The sequence below is a fragment of the Hirsutella rhossiliensis genome (genome assembly GCF_020360975.1).
Source record: "Hirsutella rhossiliensis strain HR02 chromosome Unknown scaffold00011, whole genome shotgun sequence".
Lineage (NCBI taxonomy): Eukaryota > Fungi > Ascomycota > Sordariomycetes > Hypocreales > Ophiocordycipitaceae > Hirsutella > Hirsutella rhossiliensis.
Window position 1 is genome coordinate 342,840 of NW_025408677.1, and position 23,908 is coordinate 366,747.

A 23,908-nucleotide genomic window follows, 5' to 3' on the forward strand; every position below is an offset into this window, starting at 1 on the left:
TCGCTGATTCATCTCGTTAGCCACAGGGCGATGGCGTCAGAGAAATGATTGGGGTCCATGGTACGAATCGGCACTGCGCACCTAGCTTGACGACGCCATTCTGCTTAAGAAGAACGTTTTGGTAGCTCAGCTGCCCATGGCCAAGTCCTTGACGCTCTAAATATGCCAAGCCATTTAGTGTCTGACTGTTGAAGGCTGTGTAGCGGATGAAGTGTTCATTGAAGGTTGAAGAAATCTGTGAGTAAATACAGAGAAATGCCACCTTAATATATCACTTCCAAGCTAGTGTCAGAGGCTCCTCAGAGAGCCTTTCAGGGGTTCAGGGTTTCTGATGACCCACTTCAACACTGACGATGAGGTAAGCTACGCGACGGCTCCTCCGAAACGTGGCGTACCTGGCGGAGCAATGCAACGGCTTGCAGCTCACTCGGGTACGCTGGGCAGTTGACGAGTTGACGTAGCGAAATAGTCATTTCCTCAGACACGAAGTAGAAGCCATTAGGGGAATCGTTGAAGATTTCTAAGATGGACACGATATTTTTGTGCTTGAGATGATAGTAGGCAAGAGGCAGCTGCCCCGTATCGACCGATGGGAATGATCTAATGTTGACAACTCGGCGAGGTGACTTTGTGCTAATGGCAAGTGAGATATCCCCCTCAAAATCAAGGATCTTGTAAACCTCTTTGTAACTATTCCATGGCTTCCCCGTTTTGGCGGCAGGGATATCTCTCCCAGTCTGAGCTTCGTCGTCGGTGGAGCTTGGTCCGTCCCCCCTCCGCAGCGGGCGTCTATTCCAGTATGAAAAGGCTTTTGAGGCCTTGGCCTTATCCGTGTCGCCTTCCGTCATAGAAGGCGGTTGGGGGGCATCGTGATTTGAGAAAAGGTGAGTAGATCGGCCACGACGGTTCGTATTCAAGTTCATTGCTGTTTCTAAGCTCGCACCATCCTCTTGTTCGGGGCCGAGGGATACCAAAGACTCTTAAGAAGTCTTCGTGTCGCAGCAGATTCTGGCTCTATGTAGGTCTACTCGAGAGTAACGTACCTCACTGAGTCATGCAACGCACCACGTCATGCAACAAATTGCCCGACCGGCAAGCCAGAGCGAAAATTAATCCTGCAACCGACACAACCATTTAAAATACTATTAAACATCACAATTATGTGAAACACTTCATACAGAGTCTATCTATATGATGGTTTTCTTAGGAAATATGAGCAGGCGGTCTTGTGGTCCGCCCAGACCTGAGAGACTGAGAAACCGGCCTCCATACTTCCCTGCGCTTCCGTCGAACGGGAGGTATGTCTTTACCCCTAAAGCTCCGGGACTGTGGTCTCGAGCCACTGAAGCTTCAGAACCAATCTTTACCCTTTCTTCCTCCGAGTTGTTGCGTGGTTGAATGCCCGTCGCGCAAACCCGCTTCCAACGCCCTCGTTTTTCTCACCGCTACCATGTCTTTGTGCCCTCTTACACCAGGCTTTGACGTAGCAGCTACCTCAAACTTGACTTCCCGAATAGCCTGGCGCTCAGCCTCGCGTGCAGACCTCTCTGCTTTTAATTTTGCTGCGGCCTCCCGTTTCTCAGCTCGCTTTGCCTCGCGCTCCGCAGCACGCTCTGTCTTCTCTCGAGAACGCTGCTCTCGCAAGGCCTGACGCATTGCAGCCCGCTATTTTTTCTTCTCGGCAGATTCTCGAGCCTTTTCTTCACGTGATATGGCTACCTGGAGTGGACGATCTTCAATGGCTTGCTTGCGCTGCTCGTCGGCCTGTGCCTTGTCCGTCTGACGTCGCCGCGCCAGTTCCACCTTGGCTGGACTGAAAAAGACCGGCTGGCCACCACTTTCTTCTGGATTGAAAAGGCCCAAGGCCTTTCTGCGTTTCCTTTATGTGCAAGTTTGAGCGCTTCCTGTAGATCTCGATTTTCGTGTTGTACGAGCTCATATTGTGTCGCCAGTTTCTCTGATGCTCGGGAGAGCGCTGTGACTCGGGAGTCCATCAGCCCTTCCTTGCGGAGACGGCGGGTAATGCGCCGAATAGCCCGAAGAGAGCCTGGAGTCTTCATCGCCCTTTCCTCAGATGCAGTTTGTGGGGGTGTCACATCACTGCTGTGGCTAATCTTGGACAATACTTTGCCGGGGTCGAGTGGATGGATTCCTGTGGCCCGCCAACCAGCCTCGATATTTTTGGCCGTAAATGCCTGGTTCCACGCATCACGAAAGAGTGGCCAAAAGTTCCGTTTGGTAAGGCGAATTAACCCCCATCCAATGGACACCAGCTGCTCGGAACCTTGAGCATAATAGGTGGAGAGTGCGGAAAACAGGTCAACATCGAGTGGTTGAAGCCGATGAGTTGAGTGCGATGGCAACACAGCAATGAGAATTCGATTCCGATCGGCATAGTCAATGAATTTCAGGTTAATGTGACTATTGTGACCGTCTAAAATTAAGAGACGGTAGGCACGACCAGCCTTTTGCTTCGTATGGCAGTCAAATATGCGCTGAAGCCAGTGTAAACCCAGTGCGTCACAACTCCAGCCGTTTTCCGTACTGGCGAAGAAGGCTACTTCGCTGGAATGGTCAAAATCCTCAAGCCAAGTATCTTGGAAGTCTTTTGACTCCCCTTTGTAAATGAGGGCCGGTGGCAGGTACGAATAATCTGCACATATGGCAGCGATCAGCGTGATGAACTCCCGGTTCCCGTCTTGGCTTGCCCCGACCAGTTTTCCGCGCCTGAGGGCTTCTCGGGGGACAACTCGCTTGGCGGAGCGAGAGAGACCAATTTGGAATCCCTTCTCGTCAAAATTATAAACATTTGAGGGACTGATGTTGTACTTTTCGATCTTTTCGCGGAGCTAGTTGGATTCGGTCAGAAATGGCGACTTTACGGCATTTGACCGAGTATTGTCGGCAGTATACCCTTGAAATGACGATAAAAGCAGTCTTACTAAATTGAAGAAGTTTTGAAATGCCTGAATTATCAGCAGCCTTCCGCTGATGATCTATGGTGCGCAAATACAAGCTCGAAAGACGGTCATGGTGTCGCTTGCGGAAGCGGCTCACCCAGTTGACACCAAGCTTTGTCCCTGCGATTTCCTCGGCGATATTCTTCAACATCTGAGGGGTAGGCGGGATACCACGGTTGGTCAGCTTATTGACGTGCCCAATAAGAATCTCCTCCTGCGCGCTGGTGAGTTTCTGTCGCGAGTAAGAGTTCGCGTCGTGATTTGAGGCTGTTTTGCCTTTGAAGCGGCGCCACAGCGTGGATTTGTCGATATTGTATTTCCTCGCGGTCTCTGCATATTTAGGGCGATCTTGGGATTGCAGTTCTATAATTGCCTCTGCAATACGAGTGTTGTGGTCCATATCGCGTCAATTTGAAGAAGACGCGTCAGGTGTTGAAAATTGTTGCATGACCTAGTGCGTTGCATGACGCAGTGGGGTAGGGAGCCAATGCAATGCAATGCAATTTATTCCGCCCGGAGGGACCAACCCTAGAGGGCCGCGACACTCAGCTATTTACAGATCCTCCACTTTCGACTGCAACACCCAGAAGCCCCACATTTTGCTCCTATCCGTACATTTCAGCCTCCAATTTCGCCGTTGACAGGCCTGCTTGAAGGCCCATTTCTCCAAGTGTTCAGCATCCTATTCTCAGCAGCTGAAGCCCGGTCTGTCAATGAGAGGCTGTATGGTGCTAGTACTGTGCACTCTGGTTTGCCAGTACTGTCATCGTTGGTCCGTGTCTAGTCTCCCGGTTGCCATCGCGAATTTGATCGTAGCGCGTACTGCTGGTAGGTTCGGCTTCCATTTGTCGCCATCGGACATCGACTTCCTCCTAGGAAGAAAGACAGATTTCCATCTTGGTTCGATTGCATTTCATCATGCTTTCTTTCAGAGATCCATGCCTTACATCGAAAGAGGAAGTGCTCCACTGTCTCGATTGCTTGACCACAGCCACATAGGTCGCTTTCTGCCGCCTGTATTCCATGAAGGTAACTATTGAGTCTCGATTTGCCTGTGCGAAGTTGCGCAAGTACTCGCTTCTTTCCCACTAAGTGAGTCGTAGATCGTTCGCGTATGTCTGCCTGGTAACGCCGTGTCAATTCTTTTCGAGTATCTTCCCACTCGCAGGAATTTCCAGTCTTTGCTGTTGCAGTCCAGAGAGCACTAGTCTTGTTCTTGTCGAGCGGGCTTGAAATGGCGAGTTCTCCTGGATGCGCCCTCGCGTGTCGCTTTCCGCGCTGCTGCCTTTGCTTTTGCCCCAACGCAAACCCTTCAGCTCTGCCGGGGCCCATATCATACGAATCGAAACACCCCGTTGCCGGAAGAGCCTGACATGCTTGTAAATTTCTTGATGATGTATTGGCCCGACTGCTGGCGCGGTTGGCCAATCGCCTGCATGGCCGATCTGTTGCTTGTGACAAAGACTAGCTCTCTTTGCTCGAGTCGCGCTGGCATACATCGCAGAGCCGTGGCAATCGCCTCCAGCTCCGCGACATATGGGTTTTGATCTTCTCGCGGCCCCAGAGTGATGGAATAGCTCGCCAGTGCTTCTTGCTCGTTGTTGACTCTCGTATCTCGAACACAGCCTCCCATGCCGACTACGCCTCGCCTTTCGGATGAGCTCGTCGCGACGACAATGCCTTGCGCTTTCGCAACCAACTCAGCTGCCTGGTCATCATCGAGGTCACAGAGAACACGAATGCGGTCTTCCCACGGGGCCACCGCGTATTCTCTGATGACTTCCAATCTTTGACCTGCTGACTCTCCATGCTCTTGAGCCATCGTTTGCAGTGGGGACGTGAATCTTCGGCACACTCTGATGCCCAGCCGGGCGAGAGGATGCGCCCTCGGAGAGTACGAACGCTGATCCAAAACCTCGCCGCTGCTTGAGTGTGCCGATTTACCACCGGCCGAATGCTTGCCTCTGCTTCCGCGACTGCCGTCGACACGGTACGGAACGCTCGGTCACCGCCTGCGCCCCTACCATCTGTGCTCGATTCAACCAGTAGCCCTCCTCACTCCGCATGCATGAGCCCAGACAGTGGAGGCATAATCCATAGCAGGCGCAACCGCAGCCGTGAACAACTGCCTGGCCACCCGGGGCGACAATCCACGCAGTCTTTTCAGCTGCATCGCGGTTTCCAGTCCCTTCGATGCCGCTCGTGCCATATGCTCCTTATATCGTAGTTTTGCATCCATGACCACCCCAGCACCTTGGCGTTTTCCTGTGGCCAGATCGTTCTTCCTTTGATAACAAATGGACTTGAGCTAGAGCGCTCGGCCATTCGTGTAAAGTGAATGATGGTCGTCTTGTCGCCCTCGAACGTCGCCCCGCTCCGCTTTTCCCACTCTAGGGCACGGTCGATGATGGACTGGATTCCGTCCCGGTTCGACTCTGCAGTCGAGCCTGTGACCTGCCGAGTAATCGTCCACGAATGCGATTGATCCTCCGGAGGTGCTGATTTTGGTCTGCACTAGGTCTGCGTTGAAGAAAAGAAAGAGAATCGGCGAAAGCGGCGATCCCTGGGGAAGACCTGCTTGTGGGAGCTCTTGCTGTGCGGTACAGTGTCCATTGACCGTGATGCTGGCCGTCCGCTCAGAGCAGAATGCGTCTACCCACCTGACCAGCTCGCGGGCAAACCCTCGCTGCGAGCCGTTGTAGAAGCCTATCCTGAACACTCCGTTATAAGCACCCTTGACGTCGAAGTTCACAAGACTAAGCACCTTGCCCATTCGCCATGCTTTGTAGATTTTCTCTTGCAGGAGCACGAGAGCCTGCTCCGCGGAACGCCTCTTCCTGGCTCCAAAGTGGTTAGTTGGCAACAGCCCAAACGTTTCCACCGCAAAGGAAATCCGCTCGGCCAATAGGCTCACGGTACCCGCGAATCTAATATTTCGCGGGCACCGTGACAATGACTAAGCAGATGTCGCAGGGGGGGAGCCAATAGGCTCACGGTACCCGCGAATCTAACGTAATCCACCCCCTTCCCGGTCAGACCCCCTACTCGGTCAAAAATTCCCCACCGACTAGACCCGCACCTTACGCGAGACAAACGGAGCACAATACCACGACATATTTACTCCAAGAGACAAGTAACTCGATTAGGACTATCTATTACACGTACGGGCAGTGTGTTCAAAAGACCTGCACTTACTACACCGTGGTGGTGCACGCTGTCTTGGGACACTCAGCTCTTCTATAAGTCGTTGGTCCCGCTCCTTCTTCCCGCCGTCGCTTGGCCCGCTCATCTTCCTTTGCTCTCTGTTTCTTGACCCGCTCCTCTTCCTTTCTCGCCGTAGCTTGAACCATTCCTCGTTCTCTTGTCGCCGTCGCTCGGCCCGCTCTTCTCCTTCTTGTCGTCGCTTGGCCCGCCTCGTCCTTCTCTCGCCGGCGCTTAGTCCTCTCCTCTTCTTCCACTCTCCGTCGCTTAACCCGCTCTTCTTCTTCTTCTCTCCGTTGCTTTATCCTAACCGTGCCCTCTGCAACCGATAGAGTACCGCCGTCGCCAATGTATTCACGGCGCTGTTCTTTCTCTGCTTTCGCCGCTGGTTTTCTGACCGAAGTTGCCGGTTTTCGTCGGCAAGGAGGGCGGCGCTGTGCATGGCCATTTGACATCCTTTGATAAGCTGGTTGATAGCTTGTGAAACTGGCGAGTCTGTATTTTGTGGCCGGCGTTGAAGAAGCCTTTCGGCGTGAGTGGTAAGCTGGTTGACGTTATGCGGAGTCTTGGCTGCTTCCAGGCTCTTGTTGGGACTTGGAGTATTCTTGTCGCCGTGATCGTTACCGACTTTGTCAACCTGAACTTGTAACCGCGATAATACTCTGTTTGGGTCAAACGGAAAAAGGCCTGTTGCCATAAATCCGCTTCGGATATTCGACGGCGAAAGTGCTTGTCGGCGAGCGTCTAAGTACATGGGAAGGAAGTCCTGCTTGTCGATATGATGGATCCCAGCGAGCATTTTCTCTTAACCTTTCGGCCGTATATGGTTTTCAACGGCGAAAAGCACCCGACATCAAGAGGCTGCAAGAGATGTGAGGAATGTGCAGGCATTTGGAGTACTACGATGGAATTGGCCGTACAGTACTTGTCAAATTCCGGCGTGACGTGACTGCCGTGCCCGTCGAGAATAAGAAGTCGATGCGTACCAACCGTACGGCGCCGTGTATTCGGATCAAAGACTTCCTTTAACCAATTCAAAGCAAGGTCGTCGGAAGTCCAGCCATTCTCACTAACGGCGATATGCCAGTCATCGGGCACTCCTGATTCGTACCAGCTTGCTTGGTGTAACTTGCCCTGGAAGATAACCTTCGCCGGTAAAGCCCAACCTTGGCAGTTGATAGACTCGATCACAGTAACCCATTCTCGATTTCCAGGCTGCGTGAGTACTGCCCGACCTCGCCGGTCAGACCGGGTAAGGACTCTCGCCGTTGCAGCGACTCCATTTGAAACCCCGTCTCATCAAAGTTATAGACATCCTCGTCAAGAATCCCCATTTCTGTTTCGTCGCCGCGACTCGATCGTACCATCCTTGGATCTTTTGGGGGTCTTCGCATTTGGCTCGTTGGTAGTCGTATCGGCGAGAGTACTTTGCCTTGATTTCGCCGTGGCGGCCAACAAACTTCCGCACCCAGTTTTCCCGACAGGATCTTTGCCTCGCTCGGAAAGCAATAAGTTGGCCATCCGACGAGTGTAAGCCACTGTCGGCGGCATCCCTCGCTCGTCCATCGACAAGATCCATTGTACCAGGGCAGTCTCTTCCGTCGCCGTCAACTTCAGGTTGTTCATCTGAGCGTCGCGTCGGCGAATGACACCGCGCAGTCGATCAGATACTGTCGATTGAGGGACGTCGTATGCGGCCGCAGCCTTGCGGGTACTTTTGAATTGGCCCTGCTGATAGGCCCTGACGGCGAGCAGGACCCGTTCTTCGCGTGGAACCGATTGGTCTCCCGTTGCCGTCATAGTGCTCGGTTTGTCTTGCCATAAGTGTGGGTCGCCGCGTGGAGACTTTTTCTGACCGAGTAGGGGGTCTGACCGGGAAGGGGGTGGATTACGTTAATATTTCGCGGGCACCGTGACAATGACTAAGCAGATGTCGCAGGGGAACGCGAGCCCGGTGACCGCGCGTGTTATTGACGGTCGACAACGCGCCTCAGCAAAAGCACCCGTCCGCTTAAACATGCTGTAGCGACCGTTAAATGGGTCCGCCTTCTCTCGGGCCGACTGCACCGTTTGCCGAAGACTGTCTTCCACCGGAACTTGACTACGACTCTCGCGATGACCTCCTCATTTCGATCAACGCTTGGGCTGCGACGCGGGCTATGCCTTCACAACGGAAAGTCCACCAGAGCCAAGGGTGGCAGACAGACAGTGACCTTCGCGTGCGACCGGTCTTGTCGACCCCAAATCCGTCGATAGAACGTCAGCGAAAGACAACAACCCGAGGGACGGGCTGTGAGTTTTCGATTTTGGCCAAAGAATCAGCCGACAGGCAATCTTGGGCTGTGCGACACCGCCCAGACAAACGATTTTCCTGCATAATCACGCGCCCAGTCGCCACCCTTCTGCTCATCCTGCTCATCGTAGGTTGACGGAGAAAGATATTGAAAAGTTATCGCGCCTTTCTAATGCCGGCATTGTCCCAAAAGATATTCGGACCTATATACGACAGAACTGCGATTCTCTTGCCACACAACAAGACATTTACAATGGAATTGCAGCTACCAAGAGAGATGTATGCGAAGGGCAAAGTTCAATTCACGCTTTGGCCAGTCAGCTCGACCAGGAGGGGTTTTGGAGTCGGATCCAACCCGGCCAAGACGGCCGAGTGACCGCAGTCCTGTTCGCTCATCCAGAGTCCTTGACGTATCTCCAGGCATACCCAGATGTCTTGTTGCTAGATTGCACGTACAAGACGAACAAACACGGCATGCCGCTCCTCGACATGATAGGAGTAGATGCTTGTCAGCGATCATTTTGCATAGCATTTGCATTCCTTGGTGGGGAGACCGAAGCTGACTTCGTGTGGGCGTTGGATCGCCTGAGGTCACTGTACGAACACCATAGCGCCCGCTTACCCTCTGTCGTCCTAACAGACCGCTGCATCGCCTGTATGAACGCCGTTGCCATTTCCTTTCCCACTTCTTGCTCACTACTCTGTCTGTGGCATGCCAACAAGGCCGTCCTCCGCTATTGCCGGCCAGCCTTCGTCCGCCAGGACCAACCGGAGTCCACAAACGCAGAGACAATTGATACGTCAGAGAGCAACGGCTGGTCTGAGTTCTACCAATTCTGGCACTCGATCATGGCTGCACCAAACGAAGAAGCATTCAAGGACCGAGCTACGCAATTCGAGAAGAAGTACCTACCCAACCACCTCAAACAAGTTGGATACATCAAAACTTTCTGGCTTGAAGGGTATAAGGAAAAGCTTGTTAAGGCTTGGGTTGATCAACATGCTCATTTTGGAAATACAGTCACGTCGCGCGTGGAGGGCATACATGCATTGTTGAAGGCCCATCTCAAAAAGTCCACGCTAAATCTTTTCGAGGCTTGGAGGGCGATGAAGCACGCGTTACTCAATCAACTGTCAGACTTGAGATCGAATCAAGCCCGACAGCAGATTCGGGTCCCAATTGAGCTCTCTGGGCCCTTATACGCTTCAGTGCGCGGTTGGGTCTCCCATGAAGCGCTGAGAAAGGTGGAGGAGCAGCGGAAGATGCTTGGTAGGAGAGATCCTCCCCCACCGCCAACTTGCACGGGGGCTTTCACCAAGTCCCACGGGCTGCCTTGCCTTCACACTCTAAAATCTTTGCAAGAGCAAGGACAAGTACTCTTACTTGAGCACTTCCATACGCACTGGCACCTGCAGCGGGATGGAACTCCCGGCCGCTGCTAGAGCCGCGCCAGCGAATCGAGTCGACCTTAGCAAGTTCGGCTATTCCCAAGCAGAGCACTCGGAGAGAACCCAGTGCATTTGAGAGTATCGAGGAGGCTCGTAAAGCGCCACCCACATGCAGCAGGTGCCATACGGTTGGTCATAGGATGACCGCGAAAGCCTGCCCGCTGCGCTTTGGAGAGCTGCTTCAAGAGACTACGTCGTCGATGCATTCACGATCGGTGTCACCATCGGAGATCGTACCGTCATCCCAGTACGTGCAAGCCGCTTTGGACGCACAGGAGCCAGAGCTTGCAACTGAGCCGCCAACTGATGCGTCCCTGGCGACGGATTTGGGAGTGTCGCAGGAACCCTTACAATTCTGCCCACTACAGCTCCAGACCATCCTCCTGCCCAGTCGGGTCAGTCCTTTCACGCCGAAATAGGTTCAGTTGCCACGACCTTTCCGGTGACCAAGATTCCGGGCCCGTACCGGGTCCGCCCCGCGATGCCACTGAGCTGCTGGTATCGCCACCACCTATCTCACCTGACTTGCCAGCCCCACCGCCGCCGAAATATGATTCACCAGAAGCTATACACAAAAGTTATACCGCTGCAAGAAGCGCATGGTATGCAGCGCAGCCGGCCGGCAGCATCAAGACAAACCAACAATACCGCAAGGCAATGAGGCTTCCAGCTAGGTATGACAAGCAAAGCTATGAATGGTGTATGGACTACAAACAAATGTCCAGGCATTGCGCCACTACAACGGGGTTGAGAGCATGGACGAAAGAAGAAATGATGGCATACCTTGACTGGAGCCATGCAGAAGATCAGCGTGTTGAAGCCCAGATCATGAAGGAGATGGGAGACAATCCGTTAGCCAACACACGGAAGGGCGTGGCCGACATTTGGCGACAGGTAGAAAAGGACAGCCGAGAGCAGGAAACGCTGTATTCTGCACATGTTGAGGCAGATGATTGTATTTTCGTCGAGCCGTAGTTGGCTCTACTGATATTAGCAGCTCTTTAGTTCTAGTAGACAGTAGACTCACACATACGACGAGCACAGTGCCGACAGACTACCCGCATCATGGCTTTACGCAGACAACGGACTGTGATTAGTCATTTTCGCGGTGCCCGCGAAATATTAGATTCGCGGGTACCGTGAGCCTATTGGCTCCCCCTTTCCATGTATGGAAAACCACCCTGATCTGATAGTTCAAGAATCGAAGAGATGTCGACGAGGTTGAGGCGTTTGACGAAGTTTTTAAACTTCTGGCCTGGAAGCGGCTTGGTGAGACCGTCAGCAAGCATGAGAGCTGTTGGAGTGTATTTGATGTCATAATGCTTCCGTTGATAGGCTTGCCTAGCCCAGCAGGAATGAATATCAACATGCTTGAGTGCTGTACGGAGCCGTGGAATGTCTTGGGATACAAGACGGATTGTCTGAAGGTTATCACACTGAATCATTGGCTGGCCGTCGAGCTTCAATGAAAGCTGCATGAAGAGGCGCATGGTTGCAATTGTTTCCTTAACAGTGTGAGTGAGGGCGAGGAGCTCGGCTTCAGTGGATGACGTTGTGACGGTATCCTGTTTGCCTGCTTTCCAGATGATTGGCCCGCCGAAAAGGGTGAGAATGCATCCTTGGGATGACTTTCTGGTTTGTTTGTCGTCCGCAAAGGCTGCATCAGACGCGATTTCGAAATCACTTGTGTAGTGGGTTTCGAGGGATGATGTTGGGGCGGATATGCCTGCGGGTGCGGGATCCGAAATTGAAATGGGCTCTATTGAGTCTGAGAACTCAATTGCGAGATACCTCGTGGCGTAGAGATACTCAATCAAATGGTCTACCGCCTTGGAATGGTGTTCCGAGGGGTTGAGGAGGAATTCTGACAGTTTTGAAGCTGCCTTAGCTATGTCCGGGCGAGTGATCACTGATGCGTAATTCACAGAGCCGACTTTGCCTTGGTAGAGCTGAATTTCGTCATCAGAAGCCTTGAGTGAGTTAGGCTGTAACTCATTTGTGGGGAAAGGGACGCCTTTGACTTCATCGAGCTGTCTGAGACCGTATTTCTGAACGATCTTCTCGATGTAGGAATCTTGGCAGAGCCATAGCTTCCTATTAGGCCTATCGCGAAGGACGCGAATTCCCAGGAACCATTGAGCTCTCCTTGGTCCGTCATGGCGAACTTGGCTCGAAGGGCTGCTGCTAGCTGATCTGCTGCAGCTGTATTTGCTTTCCAGTAGAGGAAGACTATGTCATCAACGAAGAAGAAGACAGTGAGCCAGTCGTTCTGGAAGATACAAGGTTCGTCAGGGCATTGGGTTAGTCCGAGGTCTTCAAAGGCTGCTGTGAGATCTTTCTGCCAAAGAAGAGGGGACCTTCGTAACCCGTACAAAGCTCTGTTGAGTCTAAGTACCCATCCGATTCGCATGAAGCCGTCGGGGAACCGGACGAAGATGACTTCATCCTTATCAAGGAGGCTGTTTGTGAATGCGTTGACCGCGTCGAGTTGCCTAGTCTCGAGGTCAAATTTGGTTGTGATAGCCATCAGAATGCGAAAGGAGCGGCCTGCAAGGGTTGCTGCATAGGTGTCTTTGTCTCCTAGCAATTGCAAGTCTCCGCGGACGCAGATTCGGGCTTTGAATTTGATGAGGAACCCGTGCTTGTTGAACTTATATTTAAACACCCAGGTCAGGGGTATAACACGGCCTACGGCTTCGGCCTTTGGAATTGGTGTGAACGTTCTTCTCTGTTGGAGGGATCTCCATTCGACGTTTCCGGCTTCTTTGAACTGTGGTCCAAAGGGATGATTCTTGAGGTCTCTCCAGGTCTTGGGTTCAGGAGGAAGGGATCTTTGATGAAGCTTTTCTTCTCTGCCGAGAAAGAAGCTGCTGTGAAAGCGTCCTGTTGTGAGAGCTGAGAATGCTCCGTGCTTTCGAGGTTGTGGGGGTCTTTGTGACCTGCGAGGTTGCGGCGCTGCGGCTGCTGGCTGCCGACTTAGTGGTGTGAGTTGAAGAGAATCTGGTGGAGAATCTCTCGTGGGAGCAGGAGATGGATAGGGATTTTGATCCGTGTTCTCATGATCAAATGGTTCATTGGTTTGAACCACGATGGTGTCATCGGGCTGAACTTCAGTAGCCGATTCAGGGGTCTGAGTGATATTTTCGCTGATTTCCTCGTAGTCAGATTCGTCTTCAATATGAGCTGGAAGTTGAACTTCTAGACGTGAATGCTCCTGATCAGATGGTTCTGATAGGTCCGGGTCGTAGAAAGAGTCCTCAGTGAATTTGACATCACGAACTCGTCTGATTTCATCTCGGGAAGGAATCCAAATGCGGAAGATGTTAGTAGAATCGTAGCCGACAAGGTAGCCGACTTCGGCGTGAGGAGAGGTCTTAAGATCCTTCTTCTGGGTGTTGTTTAGAGCCTGAACTGTCAAAGGATAGGCTTTACAACCATATGCTTTGAGGAAGGTGGTGTCTGGCTTGATGTGACCCTGAAGGTATCCTGTAAGTCCCTGCACATAGAAATGGGCACCCCCCTGTTTTGGGCACCCCAAAAAAATCACGACCATTTTCAACACCATTAATTCAATCCCTTCTCACTGCCCACCACCGTGCACTACGATACAATCGTCACCTATTTCTGAAACCTCAGCTTCGGTTTCATCAGATTCTTCATTCTCAGCTGCGTTCACCTCCTCCTGCGCCCGTCGTATTGCCTCAATATTGGCGAACCTCGAATTCGGGCTCGTGACCACCCTCTTCCTTTTTTTCGGCTTGACGGCCGCCAATTGTGTTTCCAGTGCCTGAATCTGCAATTGAGCTTTTGCTAAAGGCCATCCTTCTCGTCAAACCCTTTCTGATCTTCCTGAACAGCAATCTCTTCGTGGGCACGTCGTCGTCTAGCTGGTTGAATTGAACTACCTGAACCTTCAGATCTTGCGAGCGCCTCGGGGTCGACCACGCAATCTGGGATGTGTCTGATTGCCAGTCACTGGTGGGTAAGTGGCTATTGAATGCATTGGCCACATTTTTCGCGTTCTTTTGCGTCTGTTGCTGTTCTCCAGCAGAAGAGGGCTCAAAAGTGGCTTCGCCATCGACACCGGCCACAAACCCGTCGCTTTCCAGCCACCCTTGATGTTTGACACAGTGAGCGCTTGCTCGCGTGCTTTCTGGTAGCAGGAAAGAAAGTTTTGCTTGCCGACTGGGCTTGAATCGGTCAGGAGGCTGAGAAATCCGACCTGTTTGCGGTAGTAGTGCTTAAGAGCGGAGAAGACAGACAAATCGAGCGGTTGCAACACATGAGAGGTATGGGAGGTAAGAAAAGAAGGTGAATCTGATGCTGGTAGCATAGATACATGAAGTCAACCGTCTCGTGACTTCCGTGGCCGTCCAATACTAGCAGTCTTCGCTCCGAAGGGTCGGGTGGCTGGGTTCTTGGAATGAACACCTTTTCGAGCCACTCCACCGCAGTTTGGTCCGAAGTCCAGCCGTTCTTTGTCGCAGTGAATTGCCAGTCACTAAAAGTACTGAGATCTTCTGGGAACCACTGTTGCTGGACCGATTTGCCCTTGAAAATGACGAGTGGAGGGAGGAAGGTGCCGGCAGCGGACACGCACTCGATGAACGACGTCCAGACCCGAGAACCAGGCGTCTTCTTTTGTACAGATCGTTTTTCAGCACTGCCAACGACCAGGCCATTCTCCCCAAGTCCTTCCATGATGCCTGCTTCATCCATGTTGTACCTGTTCTCCGGCTTAATAGCCAGAATCTCGGAAGGAAGAAATTGTTGAACCAAGGCCGAATTACCTCGGTAGAAGCGCCGTTGACACGCGCAGAGTCTCTGTGATGGCACTTCTGGGTCCGAACTGCAGGATTTCGTCTTAAAAATGCTTGCATCCAGTGTTTTCCGAGCGGTGTGTGGTCTCCTTTGACGGCGAGCATGCGCTGCGCGAACTGCCTGATCTGCGAGTGAGTGGGAGGAAGGCCCAAGGCGTCCTGAATGAGAATCCATTCGGTAAGTTGCTTTTCCTGTGTCTGAGAAAGCCTCTGAAGAGCAGAAAATGCATCCTTTCTGCATTCGTGACCATGCATGCGATTGTAAAGAGTTGCCCTCGGGACGCCCCAATCGCGAGCAGCCTTCTTGGCGGATCCGCCATTGGCGATTGCCTCAAGGGCGCTGTGAATGTCAGACTCTGTATATTTCATCAGTAGTGGCTTGAAGACACATGCGTCAATTTTTTAGCAGATTGGATGCGTTTCCGCGGTGAAATTTGCTGTTGAAGTTGACGCAGCCGTTTAGGTTGGGCACCCATCTTGGGTGCCCAAAACAGGGGGGTGCCCATTTCTATGTGCAGGGACTTATCCTTCTTTTCGTCAAGGAGCCATTGATGAAGCTTCTCGAACGGGGTTTTCCAGTCAGAGGATTGCTGGGGCGATCTGTTGTGAAGGAAGGCTGCGGCGTTCCAAGTTTCTGGCCACAAATCATGGGGAAGATTCGCTCCTATTTGCATAGTGCGAGACTTGGTGGATATTACCCCCCCAGATCGTTCAGCTGATCCATTCTGTGCGGGTGTGTAGGGAGCAGAAGGCTCATCCTTGATGCCTTCGTGTGTGATCCATTCATCGTAGGCTGTCTGTAGCCCAGGATCGTTGTCCCTGTGGACGATGCAGACTTGTAGCTTCCATTGACGAAAAATGAAGGCGGCGAATGCTTTGAGAGCACCCATGAGAGACTCTTGCGTGGTGTCGTTGAGAGGATAGACGAAAATCATGCCTGTAAAATCGTCTGTGACCAAAAGGGCGGCTCTCTTCCCGTTGAAGGAAGGGTGATGACTGAAGATATCTATGTAGATTCTCCAGAAGGGTCGCGGCGCCTTCGTCTGTGGTTTCCGTCTCGAAACAAGCCGTTTTGCTTTGCCTAGGGAGCAAGCTTCGCAGTCAAATTGCAATGGGCCTTTGATCTTGCATCCGAGAGTGTTTTCAACAGCGTGTTGAAGTGCATCAGCGTTCAAGTGGCCTAGTCGCTTGTGCCAAAGGCTGGCTTCTGCTGACTGCAATGTGCGCGGGCTTGAAGAGGCTGCAAATGATGATTTTGGGAGTTCATTGTACTCAAGAACGGGCTGACGATGCACACGCTTTGTGATGCATATGATTGTACCGTCATCTTGCTTGAATACCTTTCCTGAAGCAGGATCCCAATTGTATCCCTTTGAATGAAGAGGTCGAGCGAGGCAACGTTGGTATGGAAGTTCGGGATGTATGCCACGTTGTTGAGCTGAAATAGCCCACCTGTGATACGTAGCATTACAGTGCCGTAACCAAGAATACATAGCTGTGAGTCGCCTGCGAAAAGTTCTTCTGGTTGATCAAGGGGAACGTAGTTGGAAAACCGGGATTCGTTATTGCAGATGTGCGTATCGGATCCGGAATCCAGGATAAATGAGTCTCGAAGAGGATATGGAGCCTTTAAAGTTGAAAAGCTCGTGCAATGAGTGAGTGGAGTAGGGAATGAATCCGGCGTAGGGGCAGGCTCGTGATCAGATGCTTCTTCCATCGGAAGTCCTGCAAATGCTGCACCTTTGAGGGGTTCTTCCTTCTTGTCCGACTCCAGGAGAGTGCCAGTGCGGTCCAAGATGGTATCAACTTTGCGTTTCAAATCAATGTTGGACTCAAGCTTATCTCTGATCTTCTTGAGGGCGGGTTCATGAGGGACCCATCCTTCTGGTCTGATCGTTTTGTCGAGGTAGAAACATTTATTGATTGAGTGAAATTTGTTACCACAAACGCAACGGTTTTCCTTCTTCTCATCGTCTGAAGTAGGCTTCTGCTTCCCATCTTTGTCACGGCCTTGGAAGCCAACTGGAAATGCTCCGCCTTTATCATTGTTGCCCTTGGAACCGGCATTCTTAATGCGGTGGGCGCGTTCGAAGATCTCAGAGATTTTAATGCCGTCTGGGAAGTGGTCCTTCCAGTCGGGTTTTCCGGTGACAGCTTCATCCTCCATTTTGTTGATCCAGTAGTCAGTGAATGGTTCGTTGATGGATGAGACTGCCTGAAGAAAGTCTTGAGTAGGGCGGAGACCCTGTGTGTCAGGGAGCCCTAGTTTCTTAGCTTCGGTGAGGGTCTTCTGCCACTTCGTGACCCAGGTCTCAATCTCGGACCTGTCAGGAGCTCGAAGAACGGCTCGGTAACGTTCCAAGACTTCTCTCTCAAGGGCCCAGTCAGTCGGTGCGACTCTGGCTTGGAGGAGAGATAGTTGCTTGGCAACGTCATGTTCGTCAGCAATTGTGCTGTAGTAATTGCCGATATGCTTGACGATGTGTTCTTGAAGGCTGGCGAGGGCCTTCGTGTTGTCCCGATAGGTTTGGAGCCTAGATCGGTATGATGTGTGAAGATATTCCAATCGACGGAATTCTTCTGAGGTTAGAGCACCAAGATCAGATGCTTGGGCGTTCACCTGGATGTGTGTAGGCTCTGATGGCCTTACAATGGTTGATTTGTCGTCATTCGCAGGGTCCACAAACTCCCAGATGTTATGAGATGTGGCGAATTTCTGGATGACGGAAATCCATTGTTTCCAGTCACAAGGTCCGTTGAGAATGATGACCTTGGAAGAGCTCTCGTGATCAGATGATTGAGCCATCTTGTCGTCGCGTGATGATGCGAAGTGGAAGCGATACCGTGAAAATAATATAATCACCCAGTTGTGCAAACCGGGCTCATAACTATTGCATTACGAGATGGGCAGCAAGCATTAATCTTGAGTGGAATAAAGCTCTTGATTCTTCTATCTAGAGAGGGAGTGTAAATGATCTTATATAGCTAGAAGAACAGTGGAAGTGAATGAATAACCCAGCTGTTGGGTTGTGGCTGTGAAAAGCGTAGGCAAAAGGAAGGTTAATTGCCTGCATTAGCCTAGGTTGACTGGAAGACAAAATGAGTCTTGGCTGAGTATACGGCCGAATATGCCTCGGCTGAGGGAATGGTGAATAAGCCTTGCAAAAGAAAGGGGAGCCAATAGGCTCACGGTACCCGCGAATCTAATATTTCGCGGGCACCGCGAAAATGACTAATCACAGTCCGTTGTCTGCGTAAAGCCATGATGCGGGTAGTCTGTCGGCACTGTGCTCGTCGTATGTGTGAGTCTACTGTCTACTAGAACTAAAGAGCTGCTAATATCAGTAGAGCCAACTACGGCTCGACGAAAATACAATCATCTGCCTCAACATGTGCAGAATACAGCGTTTCCTGCTCTCGGCTGTCCTTTTCTACCTGTCGCCAAATGTCGGCCACGCCCTTCCGTGTGTTGGCTAACGGATTGTCTCCCATCTCCTTCATGATCTGGGCTTCAACACGCTGATCTTCTGCATGGCTCCAGTCAAGGTATGCCATCATTTCTTCTTTCGTCCATGCTCTCAACCCCGTTGTAGTGGCGCAATGCCTGGACATTTGTTTGTAGTCCATACACCATTCATAGCTTTGCTTGTCATACCTAGCTGGAAGCCTCATTGCCTTGCGGTATTGTTGGTTTGTCTTGATGCTGCCGGCCGGCTGCGCTGCATACCATGCGCTTCTTGCAGCGGTATAACTTTTGTGTATAGCTTCTGGTGAATCATATTTCGGCGGCGGTGGGGCTGGCAAGTCAGGTGAGATAGGTGGTGGCGATACCAGCAGCTCAGTGGCATCGCGGGGCGGACCCGGTACGGGCCCGGAATCTTGGTCACCGGGAAAGGTCGTGGCAACTGAACCTATTTCGGCGTGAAAGGACTGACCCGACTGGGCAGGAGGATGGTCTGGAGCTGTAGTGGGCAGAATTGTAAGGGTTCCTGCGACACTCCCCAAATCCGTCGCCAGGGACGCATCAGTTGGCGGCTCAGTTGCAAGCTCTGGCTCCTGTGCGTCCAAAGCGGCTTGCACGTACTGGGATGACGGTACGATCTCCGATGGTGACACCGATCGTGAATGCATCGACGACGTAGTCTCTTGAAGCAGCTCTCAAAGCGCAGCGGGCAGGCTTTCGCGGTCATCCTATGACCAACCGTATGGCACCTGCTGCATGTGGGTGGCGCTTTACGAGCCTCCTCGATACTCTCAAATGCACTGGGTTCTCTCCGAGTGCTCTGCTTGGGAATAGCCGAACTTGCTAAGGTCGACTCGATTCGCTGGCGCGGCTCTAGCAGCGGCCGGGGTTCCATCCCGCTGCAGGTGCCAGTGCGTATGGAAGTGCTCAAGTAAGAGTACTTGTCCTTGCTCTTGCAAAGATTTTAGAGTGTGAAGGCAAGGCAGCCCGTGGGACTTGGTGAAAGCCCCCGTGCAAGTTGGCGGTGGGGGAGGATCTCTCCTACCAAGCATCTTCCGCTGCTCCTCCACCTTTCTCAGCGCTTCATGGGAGACCCAACCGCGCACTGAAGCGTATAAGGGCCCAGAGAGCTCAATTGGGACCCGAATCTGCTGTCGGGCTTGATTCGATCTCAAGTCTGACAGTTGATTGAGTAACGCGTGCTTCATCGCCCTCCAAGCCTCGAAAAGATTTAGCGTGGACTTTTTGAGATGGGCCTTCAACAATGCATGTATGCCCTCCACGCGCGACGTGACTGTATTTCCAAAATGAGCATGTTGATCAACCCAAGCCTTAACAAGCTTTTCCTTATACCCTTCAAGCCAGAAAGTTTTGATGTATCCAACTTGTTTGAGGTGGTTGGGTAGGTACTTCTTCTCGAATTGCGTAGCTCGGTCCTTGAATGCTTCTTCGTTTGGTGCAGCCATGATCGAGTGCCAGAATTGGTAGAACTCAGACCAGCCGTTGCTCTCTGACGTATCAATTGTCTCTGCGTTTGTGGACTCCGGTTGGTCCTGGCGGACGAAGGCTGGCCGGCAATAGCGGAGGACGGCCTTGTTGGCATGCCACAGACAGAGTAGTGAGCAAGAAGTGGGAAAGGAAATGGCAACGGCGTTCATACAGGCGATGCAGCGGTCTGTTAGGACGACAGAGGGTAAGCGGGCGCTATGGTGTTCGTACAGTGACCTCAGGCGATCCAACGCCCACACGAAGTCAGCTTCGGTCTCCCCACCAAGGAATGCAAATGCTATGCAAAATGATCGCTGACAAGCATCTACTCCTATCATGTCGAGGAGCGGCATGCCGTGTTTGTTCGTCTTGTACGTGCAATCTAGCAACAAGACATCTGGGTATGCCTGGAGATACGTCAAGGACTCTGGATGAGCGAACAGGACTGCGGTCACTCGGCCGTCTTGGCCGAATTGGATCCGACTCCAAAACCCCTCCTGGTCGAGCTGACTGGCCAAAGCGTGAATTGAACTTTGCCCTTCGCATACATCTCTCTTGGTAGCTGCAATTCCATTGTAAATGTCTTGTTGTGTGGCAAGAGAATCGCAGTTCTGTCGTATATAGGTCCGAATATCTTTTGGGACAATGCCGGCATTAGAAAGGCGCGATAACTTTTCAATATCTTTCTCCGTCAACCTACGATGAGCAGGATGAGCAGAAGGGTGGCGACTGGGCGCGTGATTATGCAGGGAAAATCGTTTGTCTGGGCGGTGTCGCACAGCCCAAGATTGCCTGTCGGCTGATTCTTTGGCCAAAATCGAAAACTCACAGCCCGTCCCTCGGGTTGTTGTCTTTCGCTGACGTTCTATCGACGGATTTGGGGGTCGACAAGACCGGTCGCACGCGAAGGTCACTGTCTGTCTGCCACCCTTGGCTCTGGTGGACTTTCCCGTTGTGAAGGCATAGCCCGCGTCGCAGCCCAAGCGTTGATCGAAATGAGGAGGTCATCGCGAGAGTCGTAGTCAAGTTCCGGTGGAAGACAGTCTTCGGCAAACGGTGCAGTCGGCCCGAGAGAAGGCGGACCCATTTTAACGGTCGCTACAGCATGTTTAAGCGGACGGGTGCTTTTGCTGAGGCGCGTTGTCGACCGTCAATAACACGCGCGGTCACCGGGCTCGCGTTCCCCTGCGACATCTGCTTAGTCATTGTCACGGTGCCCGCGAAATATTAGATTCGCGGGTACCGTGAGCCTATTGGCTCCCCCCCTGCGACATCTGCTTAGTCATTGTCACGGTGCCCGCGAAATATTAGATTCGCGGGTACCGTGAGCCTATTGGCCGAGCGGATTTCCTTTGCGGTGGAAACGTTTGGGCTGTTGCCAACTAACCACTTTGGAGCCAGGAAGAGGCGTTCCGCGGAGCAGGCTCTCGTGCTCCTGCAAGAAAATCTACAAAGCATGGCGAATGGGCAAGGTGCTTAGTCTTGTGAACTTCGACGTCAAGGGTGCTTATAACGGAGTGTTCAAGGATAGGCTTCTACAACGGCTCGCAGCGAGGGTTTGCCCCGAGCTGGTCAGGTGGGTAGACGCATTCTGCTCTGAGCGGACGGCCAGCATCACGGTCAATGGACACTGTACCGCACAGCAAGAGCTCCCACAAGCAGGTCTTCCCAGGGATCGCCGCTTTCGCCGATTCTCTTCTTTTCTTCAACGCAGACCTAGTGCAGACCAAAATCAGCACCTCCGGAGGATCAATCGCATTCGTGGACGATTACTCGGCTTGGGTCACAGGCTCGACTGCAGAGTCGAACCGGGACGGAATCCAGTCCATCATCGACCGTGCCCTAGAGTGGGAAAAGCGGAGCGGGGCGACGTTCGAGGGCGACAAGACGACCATCATTCACTTTACACGAATGGCCGAGCGCTCTAGCTCAAGTCCATTTGTTATCAAAGGAAGAACGATCTGGCCACAGGAAAACGCCAAGGTGCTGGGAGTGGTCATGGATGCAAAACTACGATATAAGGAGCATATGGCACGAGCGGCATCGAAGGGACTGGAAACCGCGATGCAGCTGAAAAGACTGCGTGGATTGTCGCCCCGGGTGGCCAGGCAGTTGTTCACGGCTGCGGTTGCGCCTGCTATGGATTATGCCTCCACTGTCTGGGCTCATGCATGCGGAGTGAGGAGGGCTACTGGTTGAATCGAGCACAGATGGTAGGGGCGCAGGCGGTGACCGGAGCGTTCCGTACCGTGTCGACGGCAGTCGCGGAAGCAGAGGCAAGCATTCGGCCGGTGGTAAATCGGCACACTCAAGCAGCGGCGAGGTTTTGGATCAGCGTTCGTACTCTCCCGAGGGCGCATCCTCTCGCCCGGCTGGGCATCAGAGTGTGCCGAAGATTCACGTCCCCACTGCAAACGATGGCTCAAGAGCATGGAGAGTCAGCAGGTCAAAGATTGGAAGTCATCAGAGAATACGCGGTGGCCCCGTGGAAGACCGCATTCGTGTTCTCTGTGACCTCGATGATGACCAGGCAGCTGAGTTGGTTGCGAAAGCGCAAGGCATTGTCGTCGCGACGAGCTCATCCGAAAGGCGAGGCGTAGTCGGCATGGGAGGCTGTGTTCGAGATACGAGAGTCAACAACGAGCAAGAAGCACTGGCGAGCTATTCCATCACTCTGGGGCCGCGAGAAGATCAAAACCCATATGTCGCGGAGCTGGAGGCGATTGCCACGGCTCTGCGATGTATGCCAGCGCGACTCGAGCAAAGAGAGCTAGTCTTTGTCACAAGCAACAGATCGGCCATGCAGGCGATTGGCCAACCGCGCCAGCAGTCGGGCCAATACATCATCCAAGAAATTTACAAGCATGTCAGGCTCTTCCGGCAACGGGGTGTTTCGATTCGTATGATATGGGCCCCGGCAGGAGCTGAAGGGTTTGCGTTGGGGGCAAAAGCAAAGGCAGCAGCGCGGAAAGCGACACGCGAGGGGCGCATCCAGGAGAACTCGCCATTTCAAGCCCGCTCGACAAGACTGGAAATCTGTCTTTCTTCCTAGGAGGGAAGTCGATGTCCGATGGCGACAAATGGAAGCCGAACCTACCAGCAGTACGCGCTACGATCAAATTCGCGATGGCAACCGGGAGACTAGACACGGACCAACGATGACAGTACTGGCAAACCAGAGTGCACAGTACTAGCACCATACAGCCTCTCATTGACAGACCGGGCTTCAGCTGCTGAGAATAGGATGCTGAACACTTGGAGAAATGGGCCTTCAAGCAGGCCTGTCAACGGCGAAATTGGAGGCTGAAATGTACGGATAGGAGCAAAATGTGGGGCTTCTGGGTGTTGCAGTCGAAAGTGGAGGATCTGTAAATAGCTGAGTGTCGCGGCCCTCTAGGGTTGGTCCCTCCGGGCGGAATAAATTGCATTGCATTGGCTCCCAAAAGAAAGGTTGATGAGGCTTGTAGATATTGATGTGCCAGTGTAACAGTGCAACACTCCTGTTTCGCTGCTGGCCCATCTCTTCTGCCCTCTTTGTCAAAAGAGAAAAAGAAAACATTATGCGGGACCAAGGAAGTTGCGTGACATAGGCAAAAAGCTGACCAACCCCAAACGCTTGATTGTATCAAGAGACGGTTGGTTCATAGTGGCAGCTGTGTCGAGTCGACCAGGGTTTCATAACGAGAGCTCAATGGCGGCTAGGTCAACGGAAACCTGGCACCTGGCCTTCGGAGGGATGCTCTGAGCGTGATGCACATGCGGGTATCCACCATACAAGCATTGCCATCAGACTCAGTAGGCACTGACAACAGGCTTCAGCATAATAGTTTGCCACGAATCGTAAGCCCAGCACCGAGATCGGCGCTGGGGAACTCTTCGTGAACAGCTGACAGTCTTTTGTCGCCAAAGTCTCCGACTTGTTGCGAAAGCATGACTCTTGCTACCGTCTATCCGACTCCCACATGAGCATTCCGGGGAAACGCTTTGTTTATGTTGGCGCCGGAGACCCGTTCATGTGCCGGGCAGGACGGAGCAGGCCCAAGATATCCAAGGTCTGCCTTGGTTCGATCTGTGGGTTGCTCAAGTCAGGCGTTGTAAGAGGCTTGACTGGGTTTCTTCAACAAGCAGTTGTCGTCATATCGTCTAAGTGCAGCCGACGAAGAGAAGAACAAGAGTGAGCGCCTCGAGCTGAAACCTGACTCGCCATGAAACTGTTGTTAATGCAACAAACAGG

At 52.5% G+C, this 23,908-nt stretch overlaps 5 protein-coding genes across 5 annotated transcripts; 1 reads left to right on the top strand and 4 right to left on the bottom strand.

Annotated features, from left to right (window-relative positions):
• Positions 1-4,293: 4,293 nt before the first annotated feature.
• HRG_08845 (uncharacterized protein) lies at positions 4,294-4,782 on the bottom strand (the record flags this gene model as incomplete). The annotated part of the gene is made up of 1 exon (XM_044867316.1): positions 4,294-4,782. The coding sequence occupies one exon, from the start codon at positions 4,780-4,782 to the stop codon at positions 4,294-4,296; it is 489 nt and encodes a 162-aa protein (XP_044717337.1).
• Positions 4,783-5,123: 341 nt separating this feature from the next.
• HRG_08846 (reverse transcriptase (RNA-dependent DNA polymerase) domain-containing protein) lies at positions 5,124-5,733 on the bottom strand (the record flags this gene model as incomplete). The annotated part of the gene is made up of 2 exons (XM_044867317.1): positions 5,124-5,414; positions 5,476-5,733. 2 exons carry the CDS (start codon positions 5,731-5,733, stop codon positions 5,124-5,126), a joined length of 549 nt encoding a protein of 182 aa, XP_044717338.1.
• Positions 5,734-8,197: 2,464 nt separating this feature from the next.
• On the top strand, positions 8,198-10,878 carry HRG_08847 (MULE transposase domain-containing protein; the record flags this gene model as incomplete). The annotated part of the gene is made up of 6 exons (XM_044867318.1): positions 8,198-8,453; positions 8,553-8,581; positions 8,671-9,724; positions 10,272-10,298; positions 10,355-10,577; positions 10,629-10,878. The coding sequence occupies 6 exons, from the start codon at positions 8,198-8,200 to the stop codon at positions 10,876-10,878; spliced, it is 1,839 nt and encodes a 612-aa protein (XP_044717339.1).
• Positions 10,879-15,903: 5,025 nt separating this feature from the next.
• HRG_08848 (uncharacterized protein) lies at positions 15,904-17,529 on the bottom strand (the record flags this gene model as incomplete). The annotated part of the gene is made up of 4 exons (XM_044867319.1): positions 15,904-15,937; positions 16,064-16,175; positions 16,464-16,575; positions 16,672-17,529. The coding sequence occupies 4 exons, from the start codon at positions 17,527-17,529 to the stop codon at positions 15,904-15,906; spliced, it is 1,116 nt and encodes a 371-aa protein (XP_044717340.1).
• Positions 17,530-18,077: 548 nt separating this feature from the next.
• Positions 18,078-20,761, bottom strand: HRG_08849 (MULE transposase domain-containing protein; the record flags this gene model as incomplete). Its single annotated transcript, XM_044867320.1, has 4 exons — positions 18,078-18,327; positions 18,379-18,868; positions 19,232-20,285; positions 20,603-20,761. 4 exons carry the CDS (start codon positions 20,759-20,761, stop codon positions 18,078-18,080), a joined length of 1,953 nt encoding a protein of 650 aa, XP_044717341.1.
• Between the last annotated feature and the right edge of the window lie 3,147 nt (positions 20,762-23,908).